The sequence below is a fragment of the Panicum virgatum genome, chromosome 1N (assembly GCF_016808335.1).
Source record: "Panicum virgatum strain AP13 chromosome 1N, P.virgatum_v5, whole genome shotgun sequence".
Taxonomy (NCBI): domain Eukaryota; kingdom Viridiplantae; phylum Streptophyta; class Magnoliopsida; order Poales; family Poaceae; genus Panicum; species Panicum virgatum.
Window position 1 is genome coordinate 49,821,474 of NC_053145.1, and position 24,083 is coordinate 49,845,556.

The 24,083-nt window shown below is 44.4% G+C and overlaps 3 protein-coding genes across 8 annotated transcripts; 1 reads left to right on the forward strand and 2 right to left on the reverse strand.

The window, feature by feature from the left end:
* Nucleotides 1–1,965: 1,965 nt before the first annotated feature.
* On the reverse strand, nucleotides 1,966–11,469 carry LOC120656408 (histone-lysine N-methyltransferase ASHR3-like). 4 transcript variants are annotated; one of them, XR_005667899.1, is made up of 11 exons: nucleotides 10,881–11,469; nucleotides 8,877–9,023; nucleotides 8,355–8,516; nucleotides 7,979–8,029; nucleotides 7,222–7,339; nucleotides 7,001–7,100; nucleotides 5,986–6,079; nucleotides 5,142–5,220; nucleotides 3,462–3,633; nucleotides 3,305–3,385; nucleotides 1,966–2,594 (listed from the first exon to the last, which is right to left on the reverse strand). XR_005667899.1 is itself a non-coding variant. In XM_039934483.1 (11 exons), the coding sequence occupies exons 1-10, from the start codon at nucleotides 11,334–11,336 to the stop codon at nucleotides 3,318–3,320; spliced, it is 1,419 nt and encodes a 472-aa protein (XP_039790417.1). In that variant the 5' UTR covers nucleotides 11,337–11,467; the 3' UTR covers nucleotides 1,966–2,594; nucleotides 3,305–3,317. The 4 variants fall into 4 exon arrangements, 2 of the variants coding, with proteins under 2 accessions (XP_039790417.1, XP_039790416.1); XM_039934483.1 differs by having other exon boundaries at nucleotides 3,305–3,381; nucleotides 7,979–8,005; nucleotides 10,881–11,467; XM_039934482.1 differs by having other exon boundaries at nucleotides 7,979–8,005; nucleotides 10,881–11,463.
* A 2,178-nt stretch (nucleotides 11,470–13,647) lies between these two features.
* Nucleotides 13,648–17,387, forward strand: LOC120656409 (pentatricopeptide repeat-containing protein At1g01970-like). Its single transcript, XM_039934484.1, has 2 exons — nucleotides 13,648–14,720; nucleotides 16,023–17,387. The coding sequence occupies exons 1-2, from the start codon at nucleotides 13,746–13,748 to the stop codon at nucleotides 17,076–17,078; spliced, it is 2,031 nt and encodes a 676-aa protein (XP_039790418.1). The 5' UTR covers nucleotides 13,648–13,745; the 3' UTR covers nucleotides 17,079–17,387.
* An 818-nt stretch (nucleotides 17,388–18,205) lies between these two features.
* LOC120656410 (enhancer of rudimentary homolog) lies at nucleotides 18,206–23,131 on the reverse strand. 3 transcript variants are annotated; one of them, XM_039934486.1, is made up of 5 exons: nucleotides 22,871–23,049; nucleotides 19,677–19,770; nucleotides 19,102–19,219; nucleotides 18,853–18,995; nucleotides 18,206–18,609 (listed from the first exon to the last, which is right to left on the reverse strand). In XM_039934486.1, exons 1-4 carry the CDS (start codon nucleotides 22,871–22,873, stop codon nucleotides 18,902–18,904), a joined length of 309 nt encoding a protein of 102 aa, XP_039790420.1. In that variant the 5' UTR covers nucleotides 22,874–23,049; the 3' UTR covers nucleotides 18,206–18,609; nucleotides 18,853–18,901. The 3 variants fall into 3 exon arrangements, with proteins under 3 accessions (XP_039790420.1, XP_039790419.1, XP_039790421.1); XM_039934487.1 differs by lacking the exon at nucleotides 18,206–18,609 and adding an exon at nucleotides 23,067–23,131 and having other exon boundaries at nucleotides 18,694–18,995; nucleotides 22,871–22,967; XM_039934485.1 differs by lacking the exon at nucleotides 18,206–18,609 and having other exon boundaries at nucleotides 18,648–18,995; nucleotides 22,871–22,987.
* Between the last annotated feature and the right edge of the window lie 952 nt (nucleotides 23,132–24,083).

Below are 24,083 nucleotides of genomic sequence, written 5' to 3' on the forward strand. Positions count from 1 at the left end.
TGTCTGAGTCTGAGCCGAGACGTGAGCCACATGGTGGTGTGGGGCAACGTGATCTTCTCTGTGCTCCAGTCCCCTTCACGAGACCTACAGGTGACCTGTGGAATTTTGGGAAATTATTAGCATGGAACGGGTGCAGGCAGTGATGCAAACAGACGAGGATAGAAACTTGTCCATGTCGGAGATCAGAGAAGGAACGCAAGTTGACTGAGAAGTTAAGATTTAGCTAGGTCATCTCTGCAGGGATTACCTTTTGTTTCAAATAGTCAGCTTTCATTTTTTTTGAAGGAAAATAGTCAGCTTTCTGGTTGTACAGGGTTTACTATATTTGCACCAAACTGATGATTCAGCTCTGTCATGCATATAGGCTGCTGGGAGTTTTGATCTTTTCCTTCTTGAAAGGTTCACATTCTCCTTAAAATAAAGAGTTAATTCCTTCTATGCCACTGAGAAATATAACTCATCTCTTATAGGCCATTGAAAAATAGCTCATCCCCTCTGTGCCACTAGTTTTAATTTTCCATCCTTTACATGCCATTCCGTTACTCTGAGCCGTTAGTTGGACGTTTGCTGCTGTGGCCCCACTCGCCACTCCCCTCTCCATCTCTCTTTTTTTTAACAGAAATCTCCCCTCTCCATCTCTCCCCGGCCTCCCATCTCCATCTCGCCGCCGTCTCCTCTTCCCGGTCTGCTACGACACCTGCCCGCTCTGCCGCGCCCCCGTCATCGATGACGCCGACCTCGTCGCCCTGCCGCGGGAGGACCCCGTCGCCGCACCGCTCGAGTTCATTGACCTCCGGCCGCCGCAAGGAGAACCTGGTCATCGACATCCCGACGCGCACCGTGGCCATTAACACGCCGCCCATGAACTCCCCGCTGCCGGCGAGCCGGATGCCCGGGAGCGCCGACAAGTTGCGGTCCCCGGTCTCCGTCCGGCTTTAGTCCCTCCGCCGGCTGCTGAGCCAGGGCAAGTAGGCCGTGGTGGGCACGTCCTACAGCCCGCGCGCCGCCTCTGCCGCCGGCGGGGACATCGAGCAGGGGCTCGCCGGACCCGAGGCCGGCCGCCCGCCCAAGACCCCTCCGCCGCAACCCAGCCCATCGCCATGGCCCGCAGGCGCCGCCGCCCGCGCTGATGGCCACCCCACCCATAGCCACCGCGCGCTCGAGGCACGGCACGGCCGCGGTGAGGCCAGCGCCCGCGACCTATTCCAGGCTAGCCCCAGCCGCCGTCGTGCTGGCCGCCGCGCGTCGCGCGGGCCGCCGTTGCGCGGGCCGTGCCCTCCGCCGCAGCATGCCCCGGCCGCCGTCGTGATGGCCGCCGCGCGGGCCGCGCCCTTGCCGCGGCCGCCGTCATGCGCACCGTGCCCTCTGCCGCACAAGCAGGTTCCAATGCGCGGCGCGGGTTCCAGCCTGCCGCAGCCGCCCATGCTGCCCCTCCGCCTGCGTGCGAACCATGCTTGCTGCCCGACGGCAGCCGGCAGAGGGCGCGTGCGGGCACGGGTCGGCGCTCGCACGTGGTGGCCGGCGCGACGGAGCCACGGCAGGGGCGCGGCGGAGGGCGGCCGACGGAGGTGCAGCACGGCACAGACGGCGGGCGACGGAGGCGCGGTACGGCAGCTGGCGGAGGGGGCGCGCGGGCCATGGGTCTGCGGCGCAACGGGGCCACGGCAGGGCCATAAAATCGGCCGGGATTCAGTCGACCGGCGGCTGCTCTGCTTCTAGTGGCCGATGGCTCGGGCGCTCTACCTCGCCGGCGACCTGAGGGCCACGGGAGAGGAAAAGGAGAGGCCGAGAGGAGGAAGGAATTTGACGCCATTAACTGTCTTTTGAAGGCAATGGCATAGAGAGGATTGAAAATAAAAAACAATGGCAATGAAGGGATGTGTTAATTTTTAATGACACATAGGGGATGAGTTACATTTTCCAGTGGCACACAGAGAATTTACTCTAAAATAAACACTCAACTAATGGTGTATGCTACGTGTAACATCCTGAGAAGGGATTCAAGTTTTGCAACATCATCTCATATACAAGGATAGAGAGCCACAACCACAAGTTGCATCAGAAAATCTGAGTACAAGGTTTCAGCAAACTGGCAACTGTGAACAGACTGAATTCCCTATGAGATTGAATAAAGAATGTTGCAGGTAACAACAACACATATGACCAATGTGAAAGAATTGTTTTCAACCAATTGCATATAAAGAATGTACCATGAAATTATTGTACAGGATAAGCCTATGCTGCTGTTTCAGCAGGAGCTTCACTCAGTGACGTTGGCATTCTTGTTGTACGATGCCACGAGAGATGTTCTCTTCCTCTTGCCGACCCAGCATATCCGGGTTATTTTGCTTTTGCTTCTCAGGTTAAAAGAGACCTCTATACAGTTCGGGTTGGTCCAAGGTAACAAATGAGACATTGAGTGCAATATTGAAACAGAGCTGCCGTGTTGTATTGGCGAATGTTCGCGTGACTTCTCTTGCTCGTCTTTAATTGTAAGAGTGTTTTGAGTTGGGTTCTTTATTTGGTTGCCCAGGTATCCCTGGCAGTTTGGTGCCTCACAGTGGCACTCCACTTTCTCTCCAAAATGCACAAACCTATCAAAAAAACAAGCAAAATTATTGTTGCTCAAAGCAAAGCGGATATAGAAAGTTCTATTGGTCCCTATATTCCTGTTGTATCAAAAACACTGGAAAAAGTGTGCCAATGTCTGGGTTAGCGAACCAAGGGCGGTAGTTGAGACCTGAGACCAGAAGCCAACGAAATAGTTATGTTGATTTAAAGGGGGAAAAGGTGGCAACATCTACAACAACCATTTAGCCACGTCAAATGGGCTGTTTGGTATCTTTGAAAAGCATAAAAGCAGTTCGAACTTGTAAGCTTTATTCACAATTCCATATGATCAGACCATTGCAAAATAGGCTTCAAGATGCATGCAAGTCATCGAGCAAAAGGACCTTAAAAAAAGCTAACTAACAAAATAAGCATCATAGTCTCAGCTACTAAGTTTGCACTTGTGATCCACCACACAGAAAGGTAAAGAAATGGTTCTAAGACCAGAGATTTTAGAGTGGCTAATCAATGATCACATGAAAACGCTATGGGGGCCGCGATGCTAGTTTGATCACTCCAGGGCCACCTGCCCAAACTAGATTTCAAAATTTTCTTTGGGTGTCGCTGCAACTAGCAGACTGCAGGGAGGTGTTTTCTTTTGTAACCAAATATGCATTGCAAGAAAATATGTTCTAAATTAAGAATGTATGTCCTCATCATAAATGCAATAAAAGAAAATAATTGTTTGAAATACCTGTAGTCATAAGTTAAGGGCTCTCCAACTTTGATGGAACGAGAGGCAAAGACACCAACTCTAGTCTCACCTTCAACCTGCCTGGCAAAACCATAGAAACAATCAGGAACATGATATAACAATATTTCCTTTTCTTGTTTCAAGAACACAGTATTACCATTTTTCGAGTTTACAGTTGGGCTCACAACTGTGGTTTAGAAATCGCGATGCATTTCCTTTAAATGTTGCATCTATTGTAAAATCTTTGCTGATTTCACACATGTAGAAGTTTTTGTCACCGCGACTTCTTATATCCCAAAGCCTTTGTTCACATATCATATCGTCAATGACTGAAACAATGGTTAAAGCAAAAGGAGTGAAAAAAAATATACATGGGGCAAAATTAGCTCTTAGATTAGAAAAAAAAGTAGCAAAATTTCAGCAAACTGATTTCTCCATTGACCTGAACCATAAACAGAAATGGAATGATAAGAGAAACACCTGAACACAATGTACTGTGTTATACAGTAGGTTCGAAACAAATTGTCTCAAACCCTCCAATACTGGCAATACATCGAAGACTATGCCGCACAAATAATGAATAAATGTCCCTGTTTTAGATGTAGCTATGTTATATATGTTTTGGCTCCAAATTTGCCTTCAGTATCCAACTATCAGACTATATATAGTTCGACTTATAAAAAACATTGACAAGTCCCCAGTGTTTTTTTTTGGGGGGGGGGGGGGGGGGTGCATTTGGCAAAGCCATCAACAGTTCGATCAAGTTCCGCATCTAGCAAGCAGCGGTCCAGGGAGTGTGAGAGCTGTGAGTGCAAGGCTTTGCGGTTGTACCACCTCTCCAGCACAGTGGCGCATGGAGGCTAGTCGAGCATGAACGTGTGCAACAGCAAGGACAACACAGATGTCGGTGTCAATGCATTAGGCGAGCGACAGCGAGCCACTGCAATCGGATGAAAGACTGAAAGAGGGAGGTGTGTGACTGAGTTGAACATGCATGCAAGTTTCGCTGGGTGCTTCAAATTTGTCCTGGTGAAAGCAGGTCTGGAGCCGACTAAGGCCCTAACGTGGCTCCGCCACTGGCATCAAGCCGCATGTCCTTTGAGGTTGGCTGTGATAGCTCTGTGCAACATTCAGTAGATCTTTATAACTTGTGAAATTACCTTTGCAAATCATTTTAATAACAACAAGAAACTCAATTGTGTTAGAATATCTTCATGAGCTTAACTCGATCCATAATAGGGATGGTGCTCCCTCTGTCCATCCATGCAAGGCATATGTTTATTTGAAAAATGTCAAACTTTGCAACTTTTGACCAAAGATTGGTCAACGTCAACTGCATCAATAGAATTGTATTCAAATGAATGTTAAGCTGATATTAATTTTGTAGAAATTAATAATACATTTCTTCTATTTAGAAACAATATATTGCAAGAGAAATGTAAGTTCAAAATCTACTCCTCCTGCTCCAAATTGTAGGTCGTTTTGGCAAATTTAGGTACATAGTATCTAAATTTGCCAAAACGACCACAATTTGGAGCAAAGGGGGTACTTTAGAAGACTTTCTTCCATTCTTATAAAAAAAGAATGCCTTATGTTGATGGACAGAGGGAGTACTAACTTATTAAGGGTACATGGACCACTGATAATGGAAAGTTTGACAAATTTGTTTGCAGACACGAAGCGCATTAAAATTTGCACGGACTACTGCACATTTGAGAACATAGCAAAATGGGACCCCACCACGACAAATGTTACGTAAAAAGGTCATCTACCAAGAGCTTGCTATTTCTGCCGCTTCTATTTTCAACTAAAATAATAACACAAAAACAAACTTTACCTTCACCAACATACTCAATTACAAAATCACCTTTCTCCAATGGCTCCAATGCAACAGCACCCCATCCACAACGCTCTGTCTGTAAAGGGAACATGTTGCTGCAGTCATAATAAAATAAAAACTAATGCCATCTTTGAGCAAGTAAACACTCAGAAAATAATCACTCTTGCAGCACTAAAGCAGGTCACATCTATTGCGCATACGTAGGAGCAAACATGCAGGTGTCTATTATTTTTTCATAGAACCAAGTGACCTCTATGGCCCATGTGGAGCTGCAAACATACAGGAGTCTCTGATTTTTCTATTCATCAAACCAAGTGACCTCTATAATACATGAAGGTAGGTCAATTTCACAAAGCACTGAGAACCTTCTCATTGGCACATGTTTTGCATCAACAAACAAATACAAGGGGATATTCAGGTTTGAATATACAGGGTTTACTTTGGCAGCAGTAGATGGTAAGAAACCTAAGGACCTGTCCAGTGAGGGAATGTGGACTTAATCCTAAGATTTGTATTGACACGCCCCTATCCTAGGTCTACTTACTGACATTCATAAAAGTATGTTGGATATTTTTTACAACTTGCTCTAACTAAAAATCTGACACTATGGTAAAAGTAACACTACAGATCATATGATCTTTAATGCTACTCCTAAATAAATCAGTGTTTCAAAGATTAGGTGTCACCCACCTATCACTTTGATGCACAAACTCTTGAGAAAGAATAAACTTACAAACTTAAAATTTTTGGAAACTGTATGTAACATTGCGACGCTATTATATGCTGAACAGAAATGAGGAGTGAATAAATTAGTGACAAAAGTTCCTAGAAAATCAAGTACCTTCACAATTTTAATTTTCTTATCCTTGCGGAATGGCCTGTTCGTACAGAGATCTGAGCAGCGGCAATTCTTGGAACAACTTATCGAAAGACCCCTGATAGTAAAAGTCAAATTTAAACAACCACATTAGAGGAAAGTAAACATGCATAGGTTCTACATACATCATACAGAACTTTATAAATGATTGTGCTAACAATTCATCAAATGTTAGTAACATACAAGTGCAAACATCCATAATATGACAAGTACCAGTGTCGATGTTCAGTGAATATGGTACTGAATTTGCTTAGCATATGATGCAGAATTCAATTTGAATAATTGCTAAGTAGGTGTTCAAACGTTTAAACTTCAGCCAAAGTTAAAATGCAGGAATACTATAGGAGTCCATGTGAAGTGAAAAACCTAGGATTAAAACCACATGAAAATTGTGGGTAACAGGATATATTGACGCAGACTTATGTCAACAATATAAACAATAAGGTTTGAATGAAGGTTCAGATTACTGTAGAATTCCTCCAAAATCAAAAAGGAAGGAATCCTATATACTGAAATTCTATCATTATGATGTTTCAAGCGCTCAAATAGTGCTCACTTATATGGAATGGGAAATCCTACATTTGCCAGTGAACATCTTATGTTCCAAACAGCCTTAGCATAGTCCAAACAGCATTGTCGCATGGGAATGAACATGTTCTGAAGTGCTAAACAGTTTATATGTCAATCAAGACTTTCCACAAAATGATAAACAGTACCAAATAGCATACAATAACAGAGTTTTTTTTATTTGAGGTGACAAGTGGATTTTGAGGAAGTTTCTTGCAACCTGTACACGCAATAGCTAAACAATATAAGTGCACTTTAGGGAAAGACAACAATACAGACTATACCTTTACTTTAAAACAGAGCTATAACACTGTTTATGCCTTCTCTTTGCTAAAATAACTCTGGTTCCATATTTAGATCACATAATATTTCAAAAAATACTTTCATGCCTCAATAGAGCAAGAAAGAATACCTGCATTCACAGTCTTCTTTGCAAGTAGAATCAGCTCGGCAGTTCGTGCACCCAGTATCCGCACGAACACCAATGCGCTTCTTTTTTATCAAATATACATCTTTTACAAATTAAGGAAATAACCATGTTTTACTGCCTTACTGGTAGGGATGAAAACAGACAAATGGAAAGCTCATCTTAAGTACACAGCTTCAGAAACATAGAAATCTCCATTAGGATACTGCGCCTGATGGACGTATAGGGGGGTGGCTTGTAAACAGCCTCAGCAAAATCCCTAATGGTTGAATCAATATCGAAGTCTTCATTAACATATGGAAGGGGTAGCCGGTGAAACACTTCCTATCAAAAAGCATGTTCAGAGTCACCATGAATAAATATTGCATAGGAAGTGCACTTCGTCATGATGAAACAGTAGCACTTGTAAAGTTGTAATAGATAAAGGAAGATAAGTCACTGCATTTCCTTTTCCTGAGACTTTACATCATTAGAAACCTAACCATGTTCCTCATAAAATCTTTGTTTTACCATGTGTTCCAGTCGCATCACCAAGTACTAAAAACTAGTCATGTTCACGTACAAATGAAAATAACACATCAATTCTAAAATGTGGTGTTTTCGACCTCCCGGTCCCCAAGATGCAACATGACCATATTTTTGTATACAAACATAATAGCAAAGATTGAAACCAGATATGGTAATCATATCTACTAATACAATTTTCCATGCGACCTTCTAACACTAATACACATATTAGTGGTCAACCATGCAAACAAATGATGATAGAAGTCCTAAAACATTACTTTCGGTTAACCATTTTTTCGGCTTTAAAAGTAGTAAAAACAAATTCTGAAACCTAACCAGCAAGCTGCTAAAGAAGATCTGAAAATGATTTGTTCAAAACCATGCACAGTTTACATGAATGAAATAATCATAGAAGAAAACATAGCAAAGGTAGAGTTATGTCATGCATGCACTCACCTCTATGCTGTTGGTAAAGTCAGAATTCTGTCACCAGCAAACAAAGTATTCCTGTCAGCCACCTTAACCATTACAAATATTAACAAAAGGGTGTGTGGGATGCATTGTGAATTTGTGATAATATTGTCCAAGCTAAGCCTCAAAGGTAACTTATTCTTGTTCGATATTAATCTTCCAAGGATCCAGAGATGGAACAAAAAGATACTTGAAATGTAATGGAGGCATTAGCACTGAGCTTGGAGAAAATACAATGACTAGATGCACATAATTTTTTTTTAATACTTATACTAGAAAGTTTCTCTCTTGCCTATTTATCAAATTAGACTGTATAAGCTGCTGTTATTTTGTGACAAATTTTAAGGAAAAAAAGATAGACCTCATTTTTCAGAAGCCAGTCAGAAGGATGCCTCCAGCAAATTGCACTTCCTTGATCGTCTTTTTGATGAATCACTGGCCATGGTGCACATTTTGTATGTGCTGCAACTGTACAACGCCCGCAGCGCCAAAAGAACATCTTTTGCTTACAAACCATACAGGCCTAATAGGAGCCAGAAAGTTAAACAGATATCCCTTAATGATCAAGTAATGTAACCAATCCAAAGACATGAAGTGAAATAAAACATATTTTGAAAAACAAATACAGGTTTATGTCTACAACATTGACTATATCTACTGCAAGTCTGCAATAACAAAACCCAAGTTTATTGCAGATAAATCTTTATATGCTTGTTGCAGTTACGATTTATAAACCCAAGTTTCATGATCAGAAAAGTTTAAAATTTAATATTGTATTTATAGTTCTGACTTGTATATGTATATTTGGTGAGATGTTACATTTTCCCTAATACAAAGTAGCACAAATTAAAAAGCGTCTCATGCCACAAAATTGGAAACTTACATGTTGAGGACACCTGAAGCTTTCGGCAGTGAAGTTTGAAGTGCCTTTCACAACACAGTTAAGATGAAAGACCTCTTGACAGCGACTAACAGAACAATTTATTTTTTCTCCAGCATAAATAATCCTGGAGCACAAACAGCATTCGACCTTTGCACAAGCAAAAAAAAAGGTATGAGATGCTATGCAGATGAAAGGAACAAAAATGGATCCTAAGTCAACGAAAGACTAATTACTCCCAATGATCACATTTATAATTAGTTTTAGGATTCCTAACAATAAAACTTTTTCAACTTTTGACCATCAATGTAATAGTTAACAATGCAAGATTGATATCAGTAGATTCATCAAGAAAAGTATTTTCATAACATGTAATCCTTTTTTATTTGATTTATTATATTTTAATAGAAATTGCTAATGAAAGTTTCACCTTATAGACCATGTAAATGTCCTAAATGACTTATACTATAACAGGAAGAATAACTTCAGGATTAATAAATGGCAGTTTGCCAGTTTCGAGATTTAACTAATAGAAAGACATACTAAGTACGATGAGTTTAAGTTATGGAAGGAAGATAATAAGCAATTAAGAGGTTGATATCTGTATAAAATGGTTCAGGCTTTGTATCTAGGGCCATATACTCCCTCCGTCCCGCAAAGAATGCAATTCTAGTTTTGTCCTAAGTAGAACTTTCTTAAGTTTGACCAAAATTATACAGAATAGGATCAACATTTGTAACATCTAGCAGCTATACTGTGAAATATACGTAATTATGAATCTAATAATACTTATTTCATGTCATAAATATTTATATTCTTCTCTATAAATTTGGTCAAATTTATAATAATTTTACTTAGGACAAAATTAGAATTGCATTCTTTACGGAACAGATGAAGTATGTATTACACATACAGATAAGTTAACTGTTAACTTGAAAGAAAAATAAATGTCAAATCCATTCTAGATGTCAATAAACAAAAAGACAAATATTGTTCATTATGTGCTAACAGTACCACTTTTGTTTCTTTAACCGAGAAATCGCAGATGAATCTGAAATTGAATTTTTGCAAGTTTCTTTAACTTCATGTTGAAGAAGGGCGGGCCTGGTGCAGCGGTAGAGCCTACCGTCTGTAACCGGAAGGTCCCGGGTTCGAGCCCCAGCCTCTGCACATTTGTGTGGGTAAGGCTTGGGGCTTAAAGACAACCCTTCCCCAGACCCCGCACAGTGCGGGAAGCCTACGGCACTGGGTACACCCTTTTTTTTTCTTTAACTTCATGTACTAAGTACATTATGTTTTTAGATTTTTTTTAAAACAAAATCATAACATGTTGCATTAATAGTATTTTCTCTATGGGGGCGCTAGATCCCTGGTCACCAACATATTCTCGATACATTTTTACACATACATATTATCCTTTTGGCTGTCGTTGGGTTTCATCTTTAGCCTATCCCAGCTTGCTTAGGACTAAACGCAATGTTAACCCACCACATTTTGCACCATCTGCCCAAAACTCATGTCTGTGGCTTTTCAGAGTCCATTATTCTTGGAGGAAACTTTGAGCATTAGCTCTTGTGGCAACAGAGCTGTAAAGCTATTTAGTATAAATATGAGAAAATTTTAGTGAAAAATACGCTAGCACTATTTTGATGTGACCAATGTACATAGTTAAAAGTATGTCAATGTTCAAAGTTTTTTTTTAAAAAAAAACTGATTGCAAATTGTCTAGGGAAGCCTGAACATAAAGTGACTAAGGGAATGAATTGTGCAGCACGATGAGTATATATTATCAATGCTCCTTGCTCCGGGTAGGTGCAATTGTTGGCACAATGCTTAAGAATTTCCAAGATGGACCTTGAATTGCAAGAACTGATTACCAGCTGAAGCATTCCAGCTGCATTTTGCTTGATCCGCCCAGACAACGAGTCTGAGTTAAATGTGAATTCAAAGTGAGCTGAAGCAGACATTGGTCCATCAACGCGAGCACTTCAAGAAAGAAATCCTTACCGCCTTTGGCGCGCCGGTGAGGAAAGGCAGCACGCAGTGGTGGGCAGGGACGCCGGCCGCTGCCTTCCTAGCTGCCCACTCGCTCACGCGTTCCTCGAGCGTCTTACCCGGTGCTGGAGCCTGCGTCCGCGATGGTCCGGGTGACGGAGCAACGGACGGCTTCTTCCCCACGCCGCCGCCGCGCCGCGCGGCGGGGCAGGCGACCGCACCGCCTGCGCCCGACATCTCGAAGGTGCGGACACGGCCGCTCCACCGGCATTCCACTGGGAGCATGAGGGGGCCGCCGCCTCCACTGTCCTCCACAGAGGCAGACGAAGACGCGGACGCGGGCGCCGCGTCGATCGATGCGGCGGCGGCGGCGGCGGCATCCCCGGCGTGGTCGTCGGCGAGGTCCCCCGCGGCGTCGACGGGAAGTTCGGGGAAAGGAGGGAGGCAGACGGTGCTCAGATCCGGCATCGCCACCAGGGGGCAGGGACCGTGGGCTAGGGTTTGGAGGGCATTGGGGTTGGTCGGAGCCGTGGAAATGGACGGGACCGAAGACGTGAACTGGGGAAGAAGAGGACTCCCCTTCCCCTCTGCCTCGCTAGATTTGGGAGCCATTTTGTGAGCCAAAGTGCCAAAGAAATCAAACTTTTCCAAATTTTTTATTAACTTTTTCTCACACTTTTGCTTGATCGCTGCTTTCGCTTGAATATGAGTAGCGAAATCGTTTTTGCTTCGACTGCTGTGATTATTTTCTTGTTACGAAAAGTGACATTAGGTGCCAGATGAATTAGAATTAGAGCTCTTTTTGCATAGTTTAGCAACAATAGGGTGTTAATTGGTGAGCTTTAGATGTATTTTCAACTTTTTTTAGTTCAAATTTTATACTTCTTCAAAATAGAAAAAATTTGCTAGGGGACACCTTTTAAAGATGGCTTTTGCCACAAACCACTAAAAAATGATGTTTTTGTTCCAAGACACTATACAAGTGTAGTCATTTGTTGTTGGACACTATACTTATTATTATATTTAAATCTAATATAAAGCTACACGAATTGACTGTTTTACCCCTGCTCAACTGTACTCCGTAATTTACTACTGCCGAACGAATCGCAATCGGACACCAGCCCAAAATGAATCGGCCCCCTCGCTACTTCGTTCTATCGATTTGGCGGCGCCCCTCCCATCGGACACCGGCTGCTTCAGGCGGCGCTCGCTCCCCGCGGCGGCGGCGCCAATATGCGGCCGTTGCTCCCACGCTCGGCGGCGGAGCCCGCTCAAGGCGGCTGCACGCTCGCACCCTCTCCTGCGTCGGAGCCTGCTCCCTTCTCTGCTTTTCTTCTCCACCTAACCAACAAGAAATCAATGGCAGCAACCGCATGTCCTTTCACCGAGCAAATCCAAACAAACATTTGTGTGACATGAGCAAATCCAAGGAAACATTATTTTGCTCATTTTCTTCCAAACCTCAGCTGCGTGGCTTGCAATTCCACCTCGTCAAGTACCAAATCCACCTCACTGGTTGCATCTTCCCCCAAATCTGAGCAAGTCGCCACTCTTTTTCTTCCCTGCTTCCACGCCACCAACAGTCGCAAGCCACCCTCACTCATGCAGCTGCATAGCACCAGCGGGAGCTCGACTTTGCTGTGCAAGGATGCATAGGAGGGAGTCTGCGAGCAGTGGGAGGGAGCAGCTGGTCCGCCTGGACGCGACGGAGCAGACGACAGGCATACAGGCAGAGGGGGTATATTGTCCTTTACATTTGTTTGGTGACTTATTTGAGTAGAAAATACTATTATATGAGCTATAATGTCCAACAGCAAATGACCACACTTGTATAGTGTCTTAGAGCAAAGACATCATTTTTTAGTGGCTTGTGGCAAAAACCATCTTTGAATGGTGTCCCATAGCCAATTTTGCCTTCAGAATAAATATTAATTGGTGATCTTTAGATGCACCTCCAACTCTCTTTTTTGAAGAATTAGTACAAAAATTTGAATTAGAAGGAGTTAGAGGTGCATCTAAGAGTCACCAATTAACACCCCTGCGCAACAGCCTCACCTGAAGCTGAACCAAAGAGTCGTTAGACTGACCACAACGGATCGAGCATCCTCTCCCCCATCCCTATTCCCTACCCCACCTCCCACTCTGTCTACAGTGCTTGCTACAGTATGATTCCGTCCTTTACTCGTCCATTTACTCGATCCGCTGTGGTCAGTCTTATGCAAACAGCTTTACGCATAAAGTGCCTGTTAAGCTAGAAACGGCTTACACTATCCAAAAGGAGCCAAAAATATTAAATTTAACAGATTCACCTTTATATCCACTCATGAAAAATAAGAAAAAGCTATTTCACCAAACGTTCCAAAAATCCACCAGAGAGCTGCTTCACTAAAGGAGCCGCACCCGGAGCTAGTTTAGGAGAAACTGGAGCAATGCCAAACCGGTCTTAGAGGGGTTGCCCACTTTTACTTTGAAGCAGTACAAAAATTCCACAAGGCGTGTTTAGATCCAAAAAAATTACATCAAAAATCGTAACATTGAATGTTTGGACACATGCATGAAAATATTAAATAAAATTTATTTCCATAAAAATTTCTTCTATAAAAGTATTTGTAAGACATAAATGCATCTAAATATATGCTATAAGTACATACATAGAAAAGAATACTTATTCAGAAATAGTAAGTTTTGGTATCAAAGTTAGCCGATGATCCAAGCTAGGGGCAGCATGCAAAATCAGCCGTTAGATCAGACGACGAACGGTGCAGATCGAGGCGCCGTTTTCTCGACAGTCATCTTCCCCACCTTCGCTGTAGGGTTTTTCCTCCTCACTTCTCTCCCCAGTCACGTCCCCCCGCAGCCGCCGCACGGCCGGCCGCCATGAGAGCCCTCGTTTCCCTCTCCCGGCTCGCTCGACGGATTCCCGCCTCTCTCGCCGCCGTTAGGGCCCCAGCACCGCTCCTCCCCCGGCACATCCATGCCGACGCCCCTCCGCCGCCGCCGCCTCAGGACCCGCTGCCCTTCGTCTCCCGCATCCTCGAATCGGAGCCTAGCCTGGCCCCGAGCACCGAGGCGGAGCCGGCACCCGACCCGTTCCTCGATGAGTTCCTCGCACGCTTCGTGGCCGCCTTCCGCCCGGAACTCGCGGCGGTCTTCCACGAACACGACCGCGCCGTGCTCGACGAGATGCTCCGCCTCGTCGCGGACGCCGTGGTGTGCCGCCTCACCGGGACCGACCCGGGGCCCGACGCCGCCGAGCTCAGCGACGACCTCTGGGCGGCCGTGTGGAAGGTCAGCGCCTCGGTGCAGGAGGCCATGCGCCGGGACCAGGTCCGCGCCGACCTCCGCCACTACCTCCATTGCGACGAGGTCAAGGAGATGACGCGGTTCGCCGTCGACGTTGGCATCCGCGGCTCCATGCTCCGGGAGCTCCGCTTCAAGTGGGCCCGCGAGAAGCTCGAGGAGGTCGAGTTCTACCGCGGTCTCGATGGCATGCGCGCTGAGGCCGAAGCCGCCGCTGATCCTGACCCTGCGCCGGTGCGGAGATTGACCGCTTTGCCGAAGAGGAAGGGGGAGGTGAAGTTCACGATGTACGGGTTGGACATGTCTGACCCGAAGTGGGCCGAGGTTGCGGAGCGGACAGCCGAGGCTGAGGCACAATTTGTGCCCCAGGAAGCCAAGCCTGTAGAAGGGAAAGCAAAGAAGGCTGAGGAGCGGCTGCTGTCGGTTGACCCGAGGAAAGGAGATCCGGTGCCTGCCATGGAGGAATGGAAGGAGGAGCTCCGGCCAAAGCGTGTTGACTGGATGGCGCTGCTCGAGCGGGTTAAGGCACGCAATGTTGAGTTGTACCTCAAGGTGAGATCTTTGGTAATCATAAAAGCTTGTGAGCATCATGCTTCAATGTTAGTTCGGTAGATTTTTGCATGTTCCATGCTTCCTTCATCAACAATTGTCTCGCTCAAATAATCACTTATGTATTTATGTTTTTCACTGGGTGAAGAGTGGAGCCTCTTTTGATTGTCACACGGCATTGATACCATGGGCATAATCAGACAACAATAGCTTGGCCTCGACCACTGTTCCGAGGACTTTATACTCATTACAAAATTTAGAATGCAGTTCTAATTTATTTCATTTCTTGGTGAAAAGGACATTGTATCCTCATAAGCATTCTCTGAAACTATATTTTAGGGACATAGGGACTTAAGGTGCACACCCGTCGTCCAAATATCTTAGGCGTGTTTTCCTCAGCACTGGTACCAATGCTTTGCTTAAATTGGCTCAAACACCCCTATTTAGTCCCTTAAGTAGCCTTTAATATACTAGCATGCTGCTTCATCACCATCTGGCTGCTCTTTGTTGCATGCACATTTAAGTATAGAGAGGTAAGTTGTGACCAAGAGCGCAGGAATTTGCATAGGGAAGCAGAACACGCCCGACAAGTCCCGACAATGGCTGGAGAGAAATATGCACAAAATATCTGGATGGATGGAGTATATAATAAGAACCATTTCGTTCTTTGAAGATTGAACCTAGTGAAACTAAACCTATTTAATCTTCAAAATTTCTTGAAATGTTTTGTGGACTTACTGGAAGTGGATGATACAATATGCTGTAATATTTCATGCCAAACTTGATCGCGCTTGAGCGGACAGAATGACAAAGTCGAGGTCTGCATAGTGATTTCTGCTGTTCTCTAATACTCTGTCGAGCTGCTGCTGCTGCTGCTGCTTCTTATCATGTCTATCAAATGCAATCAAGTTTGGTCATGAATTTTCAGGAATCATTATGCCCATTCACCTACATATCATCTGTTTATAATACTAGAACTTTTGAAGACTTCTATAAATAGTTCTCACAATCACTCTACAAGAAGGCGCTTATCATTTGACGAACACTTGGCAGGAGTTCATATTAATCCTTCAGTAACTGGATAGACTCAAACATTGGGTAGTCTAATATCTTCACTCACACACACACAAAAAAAAACAATGTTTGAGTTAGGCATAGGCATTTAAATATGTGATTACATTTAATTTTCCCAAGGTTCTTAGGGATGGTTTGATATGTTACATCAATTCAGCAATTGCCTTAAAACAACTGTGATTGCACCGCTTGCCATTTTTTTTAACATATGCTCCGTGTTTGAATTTACAGGTTGCTGAAATTCTGTTAGCTGAAGAATCTTTTGAGGCAAACATCCGAGATTACTCAAAGTTAATTGATCTTCATGCTAAAGCAAATAATGTGGAAGGTGCAGAGATAATACTTGGTAAAATGAAAGAGAAAGGTATTGCATCGGATATCCTCACATCCATCACGTTAGTCCACATGTATAGCAAGGCAGGCAATCTAGATCGAGCCAAGGAGGCTTTTGAGTTTATTCGGAGTGAGGGTTTCAAACCAGATCTGAAACTCTTCAGTTCGATGATTAAATGTTATATCAGCCATGGAGAACCAGGACAAGCAGATAATTTGCTAAGGTATATGAAGGACAAGGATATCAAAGCCACTATAGAAATGTACACAGATGTCATACGGGCATATGCTCAGCAAGGCATGGTGGATTATGCCCAGAATGTTCACAGGTCGATGCACATTGCTGGAATGGAGTCTACACAAGAGTTGTTCGCAATTAATATAGAGGCATATGGACGCATTGGTGATCCTGGTCAGGCATGTGCATTGTTCCAACAAATGAGGAGGTATGGATACGAACCAGATGATAGTTCCATTGCTGGTGTGGTGGCTGCGTACATGAAGAAGAACCAATTAGATCAGGCTTTGCACTGGCTGCTGAGTTTAGAGAAGGAAGGAGTTAAACTTGGCATCAAGACGAACCTTGTGTTGCTGGATTGGCTGTCTATGTTGCAGCTAGTTCTGGAGGCTGAACAGCTCGTGCAGAAGATAAAACAGCTGGGTGAAGAACCCATAGAAGTCCATGTGTTCCTTGCCGATATGTATGCAAAGTCACGCCAAGAAGAGAGAGCCCGCAGATCCCTCAAGATCTTGGAAGAGAAGAAGAAACTATTGAAGGCTGATCAGTTCGATAGGATTATAAGAGGCCTTCTGGACGGTGGATTCTCAGAGGAGGCAAACAAATACTACAAAATGATGAAATCATGTGGCTTTGAACCATCAGAAAACCTCGAGGTCGGTGTTAAGTCCAGTATAAAGTTGAGGGGTGGGCCTCGCCCCACTGGTAGGCGTTGAGGTTAGGGCTTGTATGCTTGCAGTGATTCTGGTCGAGAACCTTGAGGTAGCACTGACGACTGGCACAACCAAGCCGACCAAACTTTCAAGTGTTGAAAGACAGGTTGGCTGATTTTTTTTTTTGTTATCCATCGTCTCGAGGCATGAAAATGCTTGCACAGACTATAATATAAAGTCGATAGGTGCCGGTCTCGTGATTTTGTTGTTTCAAGCGATCAGGATTTGCCCTTGTATTTGATTAAGTTTTTGGTGTTTGTAATGCCTTTCTGTGACTCGTGATTCAGTAATATATTCACTCCATTCAGCAAATCTTTCCTCTCTATTTTTGGGCCCTCTCTTCCATGTTTGGACCTGCAGGCCCGAGATGTGACGGGCTAAAAGAGATGCATGAGCGGGCTTTAGTTTGCACCCTTAAAGCCCAAGGGCCGAAGGAACGTGAAGTGCAGACGGCGCAAGCGTGGAACAGCGCGAGGAAGGGGGGAGCAGCTGCGCGCGACAGAGAGGAAGGGGCTTGGCTGCTGCTCGGCCGGGGAGGCGAGGCCGGAGCAGAGTGCCGCTTGGGAGCCTCTTGCGCAGCAGGTCCTCGGCCGCAACGCGCTGGCGTCTGGCGAGGCCCCGCGGCTGGGGCTTCGAATGGATAAGTAGATAGGAAGCGATGGGAAAAAAGAAATAAAGAATTAGGGGGAGAAAGCTAAACAAAAGGATAGAAGAGAAGAAAAAAAATGAAATAGTAACAAAAAGTATAAAAGAAAGATGAGAGTCGGATATTTTATCACTTTTATCCATTTATTATAAAAATTAAGAGAATCTATTTTGCCAAGCATTTCTCTAACCAGACAAGTCAAACAAACAGAACTACAACAATATAGAAGCCGAAGTCAGAGCCGTTTTCGTGGGAGCTAAAGATGTGCCAAGTGGGCCTGGAATTAGGGGCGTGGACATGGGGTGTGTGGCTGTGACATGGGGTGTGTGGATGGAGAGCCCAGGTTAAAACAATTAATACTGTTTTTTTCTTGTACCTGCTGGCTGCTGGCACCGACAAAACCTCCACATAGAGTTAACTGACAAAACCTCCACAGAGTTACAGCAATTTTCATTGCTTTGATCGTTGTCACTAGCTACTACCCTTTCTTGAAAACGTTTGTAACATATTTCTATTGACTCTATTTTGACGTATACAAATACTTTATACCACTTATGAAGCGAGCAGCGTTTCAACAGGTTTGTTTCAAACAATGATGACATGTAGACGTTAGCATCAACAGAGAACATAACGTTGCCATCAGGCTCACCGACTAACCGACACTAGCTGGGAAGACGAGAAAAATAATCCAGCGATCCTCATCTAATAGGGGTAGGTAACACTGAATTTATCTGGAAGCGGGTAGAACCCGTCGCAACGCATGGCCCTTTGCTCTGCAGAAATTTCTTAGACACGCCACCATTGCCCCGCAATCGACAAGCATATTGAAATATGATAGAGCTGTCGATGTTGTGTGGCCTTCGGAAGTCGGAACTCTAGACCCAGAGCCTGGCAAAATCAAAGCAGGAATTACTTCAGAACAATAATTGATGGAAATTATCTATAGCGAGAGGGTTATCTGATTCACAACACTCAAAACAACCAGACAAGTTTATCAGATATATTGGGTGCCACAAGCAAGCGGCCAACAACCGAGTCCAACATCCACAGCACAAGGGTGCAATCTGCAATGTAACATTTCATAATTTTACAAGAAAACACCACCCGATACACTCATTGCACAGCCATTACCACGCATGCTTGCTTGTTGGAAACAAGGCACCGTTCCAAACAGTCGCGGCTACCGCTGAGCCAGCTTCTTCAGGTGCTGGAGCAACTTTTGCTTTATCCACTGTCTATCATATGGCAGAAATGCCTGAATTGAGTGATCATAACTGCAAATGTTAAAATACCAAGTTGTTAGCTTCTTCTTAACTTTGAACACAAACATGTACAAATGCTTCAAGTGACTTTGAAGATATAAAAAGCTCCTGTACTCACACCAGGGCACTTATGTCAGCTAGGCCATCAATGAAGTTATAAAGGTCGCTGATATCATAGGTTATGGGGGCCATAGGGTTGATATCCCTAATTTTCCTTTCATAAAGCCCACAGATTCCTGCCATTTCAGTAGAGTTGTATTAGGTAATTTATGAACTTTTAGAAGGGAAATAAATCTAGAAGAACCACCAAAAAAGTGCAAATACGATTTTAGAGAGGTATTATAAGATCATAAGATGAATCCATGCTAAACTACCCCACTAGTGGCCAGTGGGGGTGCTATCAGGTCCGCCAACAAAAGTTCAAAGAAAGAGGACTTGATCCATGAATGTTGATGAAACATCTAAGGTGTACTATAATGTTTTTTCTTAGATTTAAATATCACTGTATTTTTTTCTGATCAGCAAATGCATGAGGGGAACACTTAATAAACTATAAGACATTAATGATGCTGCAGATGCAAATCAGAAAACCAACTTCATACAGCTGTAGGATCACATGAAACCACCAGTGTTAAATAAAGCTAACTAATATTTGTACTTTCAGAAGCAGATCCTTAATCAAACCATACGTACCATCCAATGCATGGTTAATTGAATTATAATCCATAAATGTCCTAGAAGCCCTATTTTGGGATGGTTGCATCAGAATAATGGTGTGTCTCCCAGCCTGCAAAGAGCAATCAATCAGATTCACACATCAACATATGCCAAATGCCATGGGTATCAATGCATAAATGTAGTACTTCGTCCAGAGTGCAAAGCATCAGATTTGATGGATGCTAAGGAAATTACTGGCACGCCCATACCCACTAGCCTTCAAACAGGTTCCTAATAGAGAAAATATTTCCTGTGGCAGCTTCTACTATTAGAGTATTCATAAAAGGTGCCATATCACAAAAGCAAAGATTTGCTAGACAAGCCATCTATTAATAAAACCCAATACAGGCCCTCTCATTCCCTAGTAGCCATCATCAAGTTGGCTTTGGACAGGACGCACAAGTATGGCATCCAAAAGCTTCTGATTTTAAGAGACGCCAATACTCTGGGAATAAAACAAACCCAACCTAACACAGTGCCTAGCAATATCTTTAGTGTTGTTGTACTTTTGCATGCAAACACCGCAGCTGTCTTTCGAAATTCTATGCTGAATAATATTTACGCTATTCTAATTTCAAGGGAGAACCTTTATATTTTCTGTTCTTCATACAGAAGAGCTCTACAACTATATGCGGGTGGACAAGAAGAATCCACTATCCAAATCTGGGCTATATGATATTTCCGTTTCCAGATCCCTAGTGCACATCTATGTGAAGGAAACATGCTGTAGGAGAAAACATATACAACAAATAATTCATTGTCCTCATATACTAGAAGCTCACACTCAATGTAAATAAGTTATGACAAAACCTCTAACATGTCGCCAATCTATGAACAAACAATTCTTGAATCATATCAAATAACATATATGATATATTTAAACTAACAGAAGATACAGAATACACTATGATCAAACTTATTTGAATATTAAAATGTTAATTAATAGGCCGGAAAGTATAAATTCAGTGGCTCAGAACTGCAGATGGAGACAGGGAGTTCCGTAGTACGTAGATATAGAGAGTCCCACCAAGTATTCATAATAGACAAGGTTGCAAATATGACGATACCAATTGCGCCATTTCCTAGCCAATACAGACCAAAGCACTATTGGAAACCTAGTCATATTCATTTGCCAGCAATAAATTATAACCAAGTAAGCTGCAATGTGTGACCTGATGGTGTGGCAAATGGCGAGTAATTGGGGAACATCAGAGATAGGGTAAGAGCAATGAAATTAAAGGAATTGACACAGTGGCATGATACGGGGTCAGCTATGTTACTCGGATACCGGTACGAGTATCGGATACGCGGATACGCACTACCTCAAAAAACACCGATACGGGGATACGGTTAGAATAATTTAGTATTAATAATTTTTACATAAAATATCACACTCATTAGTCATGAGAGTAGCATTTACATGAAACTAGTAGTATTGCAGTAGCTAGAGTCCTACTCAACCGTAGAGAATCAAGTGCATCTGAACAATCAAGTGCATTTGGACTCTCCGGAGAACCATCCCACATCACGTGAAGCAGGACAGAAGAAGTGAAATCAATAAAAAAGTAACCCCACCTCCTCTGCTCCTCCGCCTCCCCTTTCTCCTCCACTGCGCCGGCGCAAGAAGCGCACGGCACTCCTCCGCGGCTGCTCCTTTCCGCCCGCCCCTCCTCCGCCAGCCCCTCTCCGCCACGCGAGGCCGGCCACGGCGGGAGCGCGCGCACGCGAGGCCGCCGCTGCTCCTCGCCGCCGCCCCTCCTGGAGCTCGCGGCCTCCGCCGCCGCCCCTGGAGCTCGCGGACCCCGCGCTCGCCGCCACCCCCTGGACCTCGCGGCCGCCGGCCCTGGAGCAGGGGAAGGAGGAGGCGGAGCTAATCTGGGCGGGGCGGGGGCGCACGCGAGGGACGCCTCCTCGCCCGGCGGGCCGGCTCGTGCACGCCTCCGCCTCGACGCACCCCCTCGCGGGGACCGCACACGTCTCCGCCGCGAGCTCGGCGGCGTCGAGCTCGCCGACTTCGAGCTCCGCCGCGCCGTGGAGGCCCTCCTTCCTCCTCCTCCATACTCTCTCCGCCGCGAGCTCCACCCTCTCAAATACGTGTCCCATACGTGTCGGATACCCGTATCTGAGCCAATACGTATCCATATTTTTGGGATACGGCTGAAAACATATCCGAGGCGTATCCAAGGCGTATCCGTATCCGATACGTGTCAGATACGGATACGCCACTCTCCAGACGTATCCACATAACAGAGGGGGTCAGTATGGGCTACGCTTGCACTACCTTTTTCTTACTTATGAAGCATTAAGACCATGATGTTTTCATGTTGCAAGACACAATAGATTTCAACAAACCACATATTACCCATTAGTGAGAAACCCTTGCTCTGCAAACTTTGTTATCTAGTAATCATAACTGCCACTATGGTGTTCTATGATATGAGCTTCAGCATTGCAGTATTTCCACAATTTTGTCAAATCTCGAAAGGTACCCTAAAAAACAAGTACTGAATTTTAAAGTTAAAACATATAACTGTCTAAGTAGGAAACAGCAGTTTCACAATTTATAAGTTGAACATTCAGACCAAGTTTAGTTAGCAGATGACACATTGTAGCATTTTCCTACTATTTATAGAAAGTCTATAACCTAATAAATAAACTACCAGAACATAGAAGCAAAGTCATTCTAGGATCATGATCATGAGCTTAGAACAAATATTTTCGATAGAATGCAGAAGGAATAGTCTTCCGGGGATAAGTATGGATCAGAATGTTCACGCCATGGTATATAGATATCACCACATTCACAAAACTCACACTGAAACCCTGCCCAAACAAGTCAACAAAAGAAATAATAGCAATAGCAGATTACTCGGCGAACCCTGTACAACCTATGAGAGCCACTCCGATACAGCTAACCAACGGACCGCCGGTGCCGGATACAAAGGAAGCAAAGCAAAATACAAATAATCTGCGGGCGTCGCGCGGTTACTGGCCTACCCGGTGCCGGCTTTTACGATGCCATCGGTCACAGGCCCAAATCCTACCCCCAATCATAACCTGCCGCCACTAAGACTGGAGCACGCACACCGCGGGCGCGGGGTACCAAAACCCCGCCCCGCGGCTCGTCCCGAAAATCCCAGAGTAGAAGAGGATTGTGCAGAGAAGCTCACCATGGAGGGGAGCGGGGCGACCGGAAGCCGATGGCGACTCGCGGGCGGGATGGAGCCGGCGGAAGCGGCGAGAGTCGAGAAGGAGGCGGCGATTGGGCGAAGCCGGTGGCGAGGTCGTGGGCGGGGGGGGGGGGGGGGGGGGGGGGGGGGGGGGGGGGGGGGAGCGGCGAGAGTCGAGAAGGAGGCGGCGATTGGGGGTGTAGGGGAGGTAGGAAGCGAATAGGTCTGCGCAGCGCGCGTTTCTGCGTGGGGAAAGGGAAGTGGGACCTATTACCTGTTGTGCTTGAAGAAAAGAAAGGAAAAGAAAAAAACAAGTTTTGGATGCGTGTATAGATGCCACATTGGATTCTTCGCAAGAGCATCGGAATTTCTGTGCTTCTATAGCCATCTAGTAGAGCAGCAGATATTTTACTGTGAACACGTAAAAACGAGATATCCCATCTCAATTGCCGGATGGTAGGCGGTGGTAAAACTGTAAATGGAGGACTATTTTACGAGCAGCGAAGATCGCTAGTGTAGTAAATTAGTAATACTCAGATTTGATGGGGGCGGAAACTGCTTATAGAGACATCTAATGTCATCGGAGATTGGACATTAAAGTTTGTTACTAAGCAAATACTCCGTCCGTCTCAAAAAACAAATCATTTTAGAATTCAAATTTTATTCCTAAAAATATGTCATCTTACCATATTTAATTTGTACATGCGCATGTAAGAACCAATTAATATCAAATATGACTAATAAATAGTGGCAAGTAAGATCATTTTACCACTTTCTTAATTTGTTCTAATATTTCTAAAATGACTTGTTTTATTTTTTGAACAGGGGAGTATGCTCGTATGTTACTACGGATAAAATTGATATATGTATTGCTTATGAGAAACACGTGCTTGATCTGCTTGGGAGATAAGCGGGACGCATGTTATTTTCCTACTTCTATGCAAAGCACCTTCTGGGTAAATGGAAATAAGCAAAGCGGTTGGGTAAAATTCCCCTTTTTCACCTATAAGTTGCTTATAATAAGTGGAACAAATAGGACCAAAGTTTTCATTAGTTCATGTCATACGAACACAAAATACGGAATTTCAGAACATAACTCTATCTTACTGTTACCCCTGGGGAATTTTACATGCTGCTATACTCGTTTTAGCCGTGCATAAGTCACGAGCATCTACTTCACCAAACCTGCAAACCCTAAGTCGCGAAGGGTCAT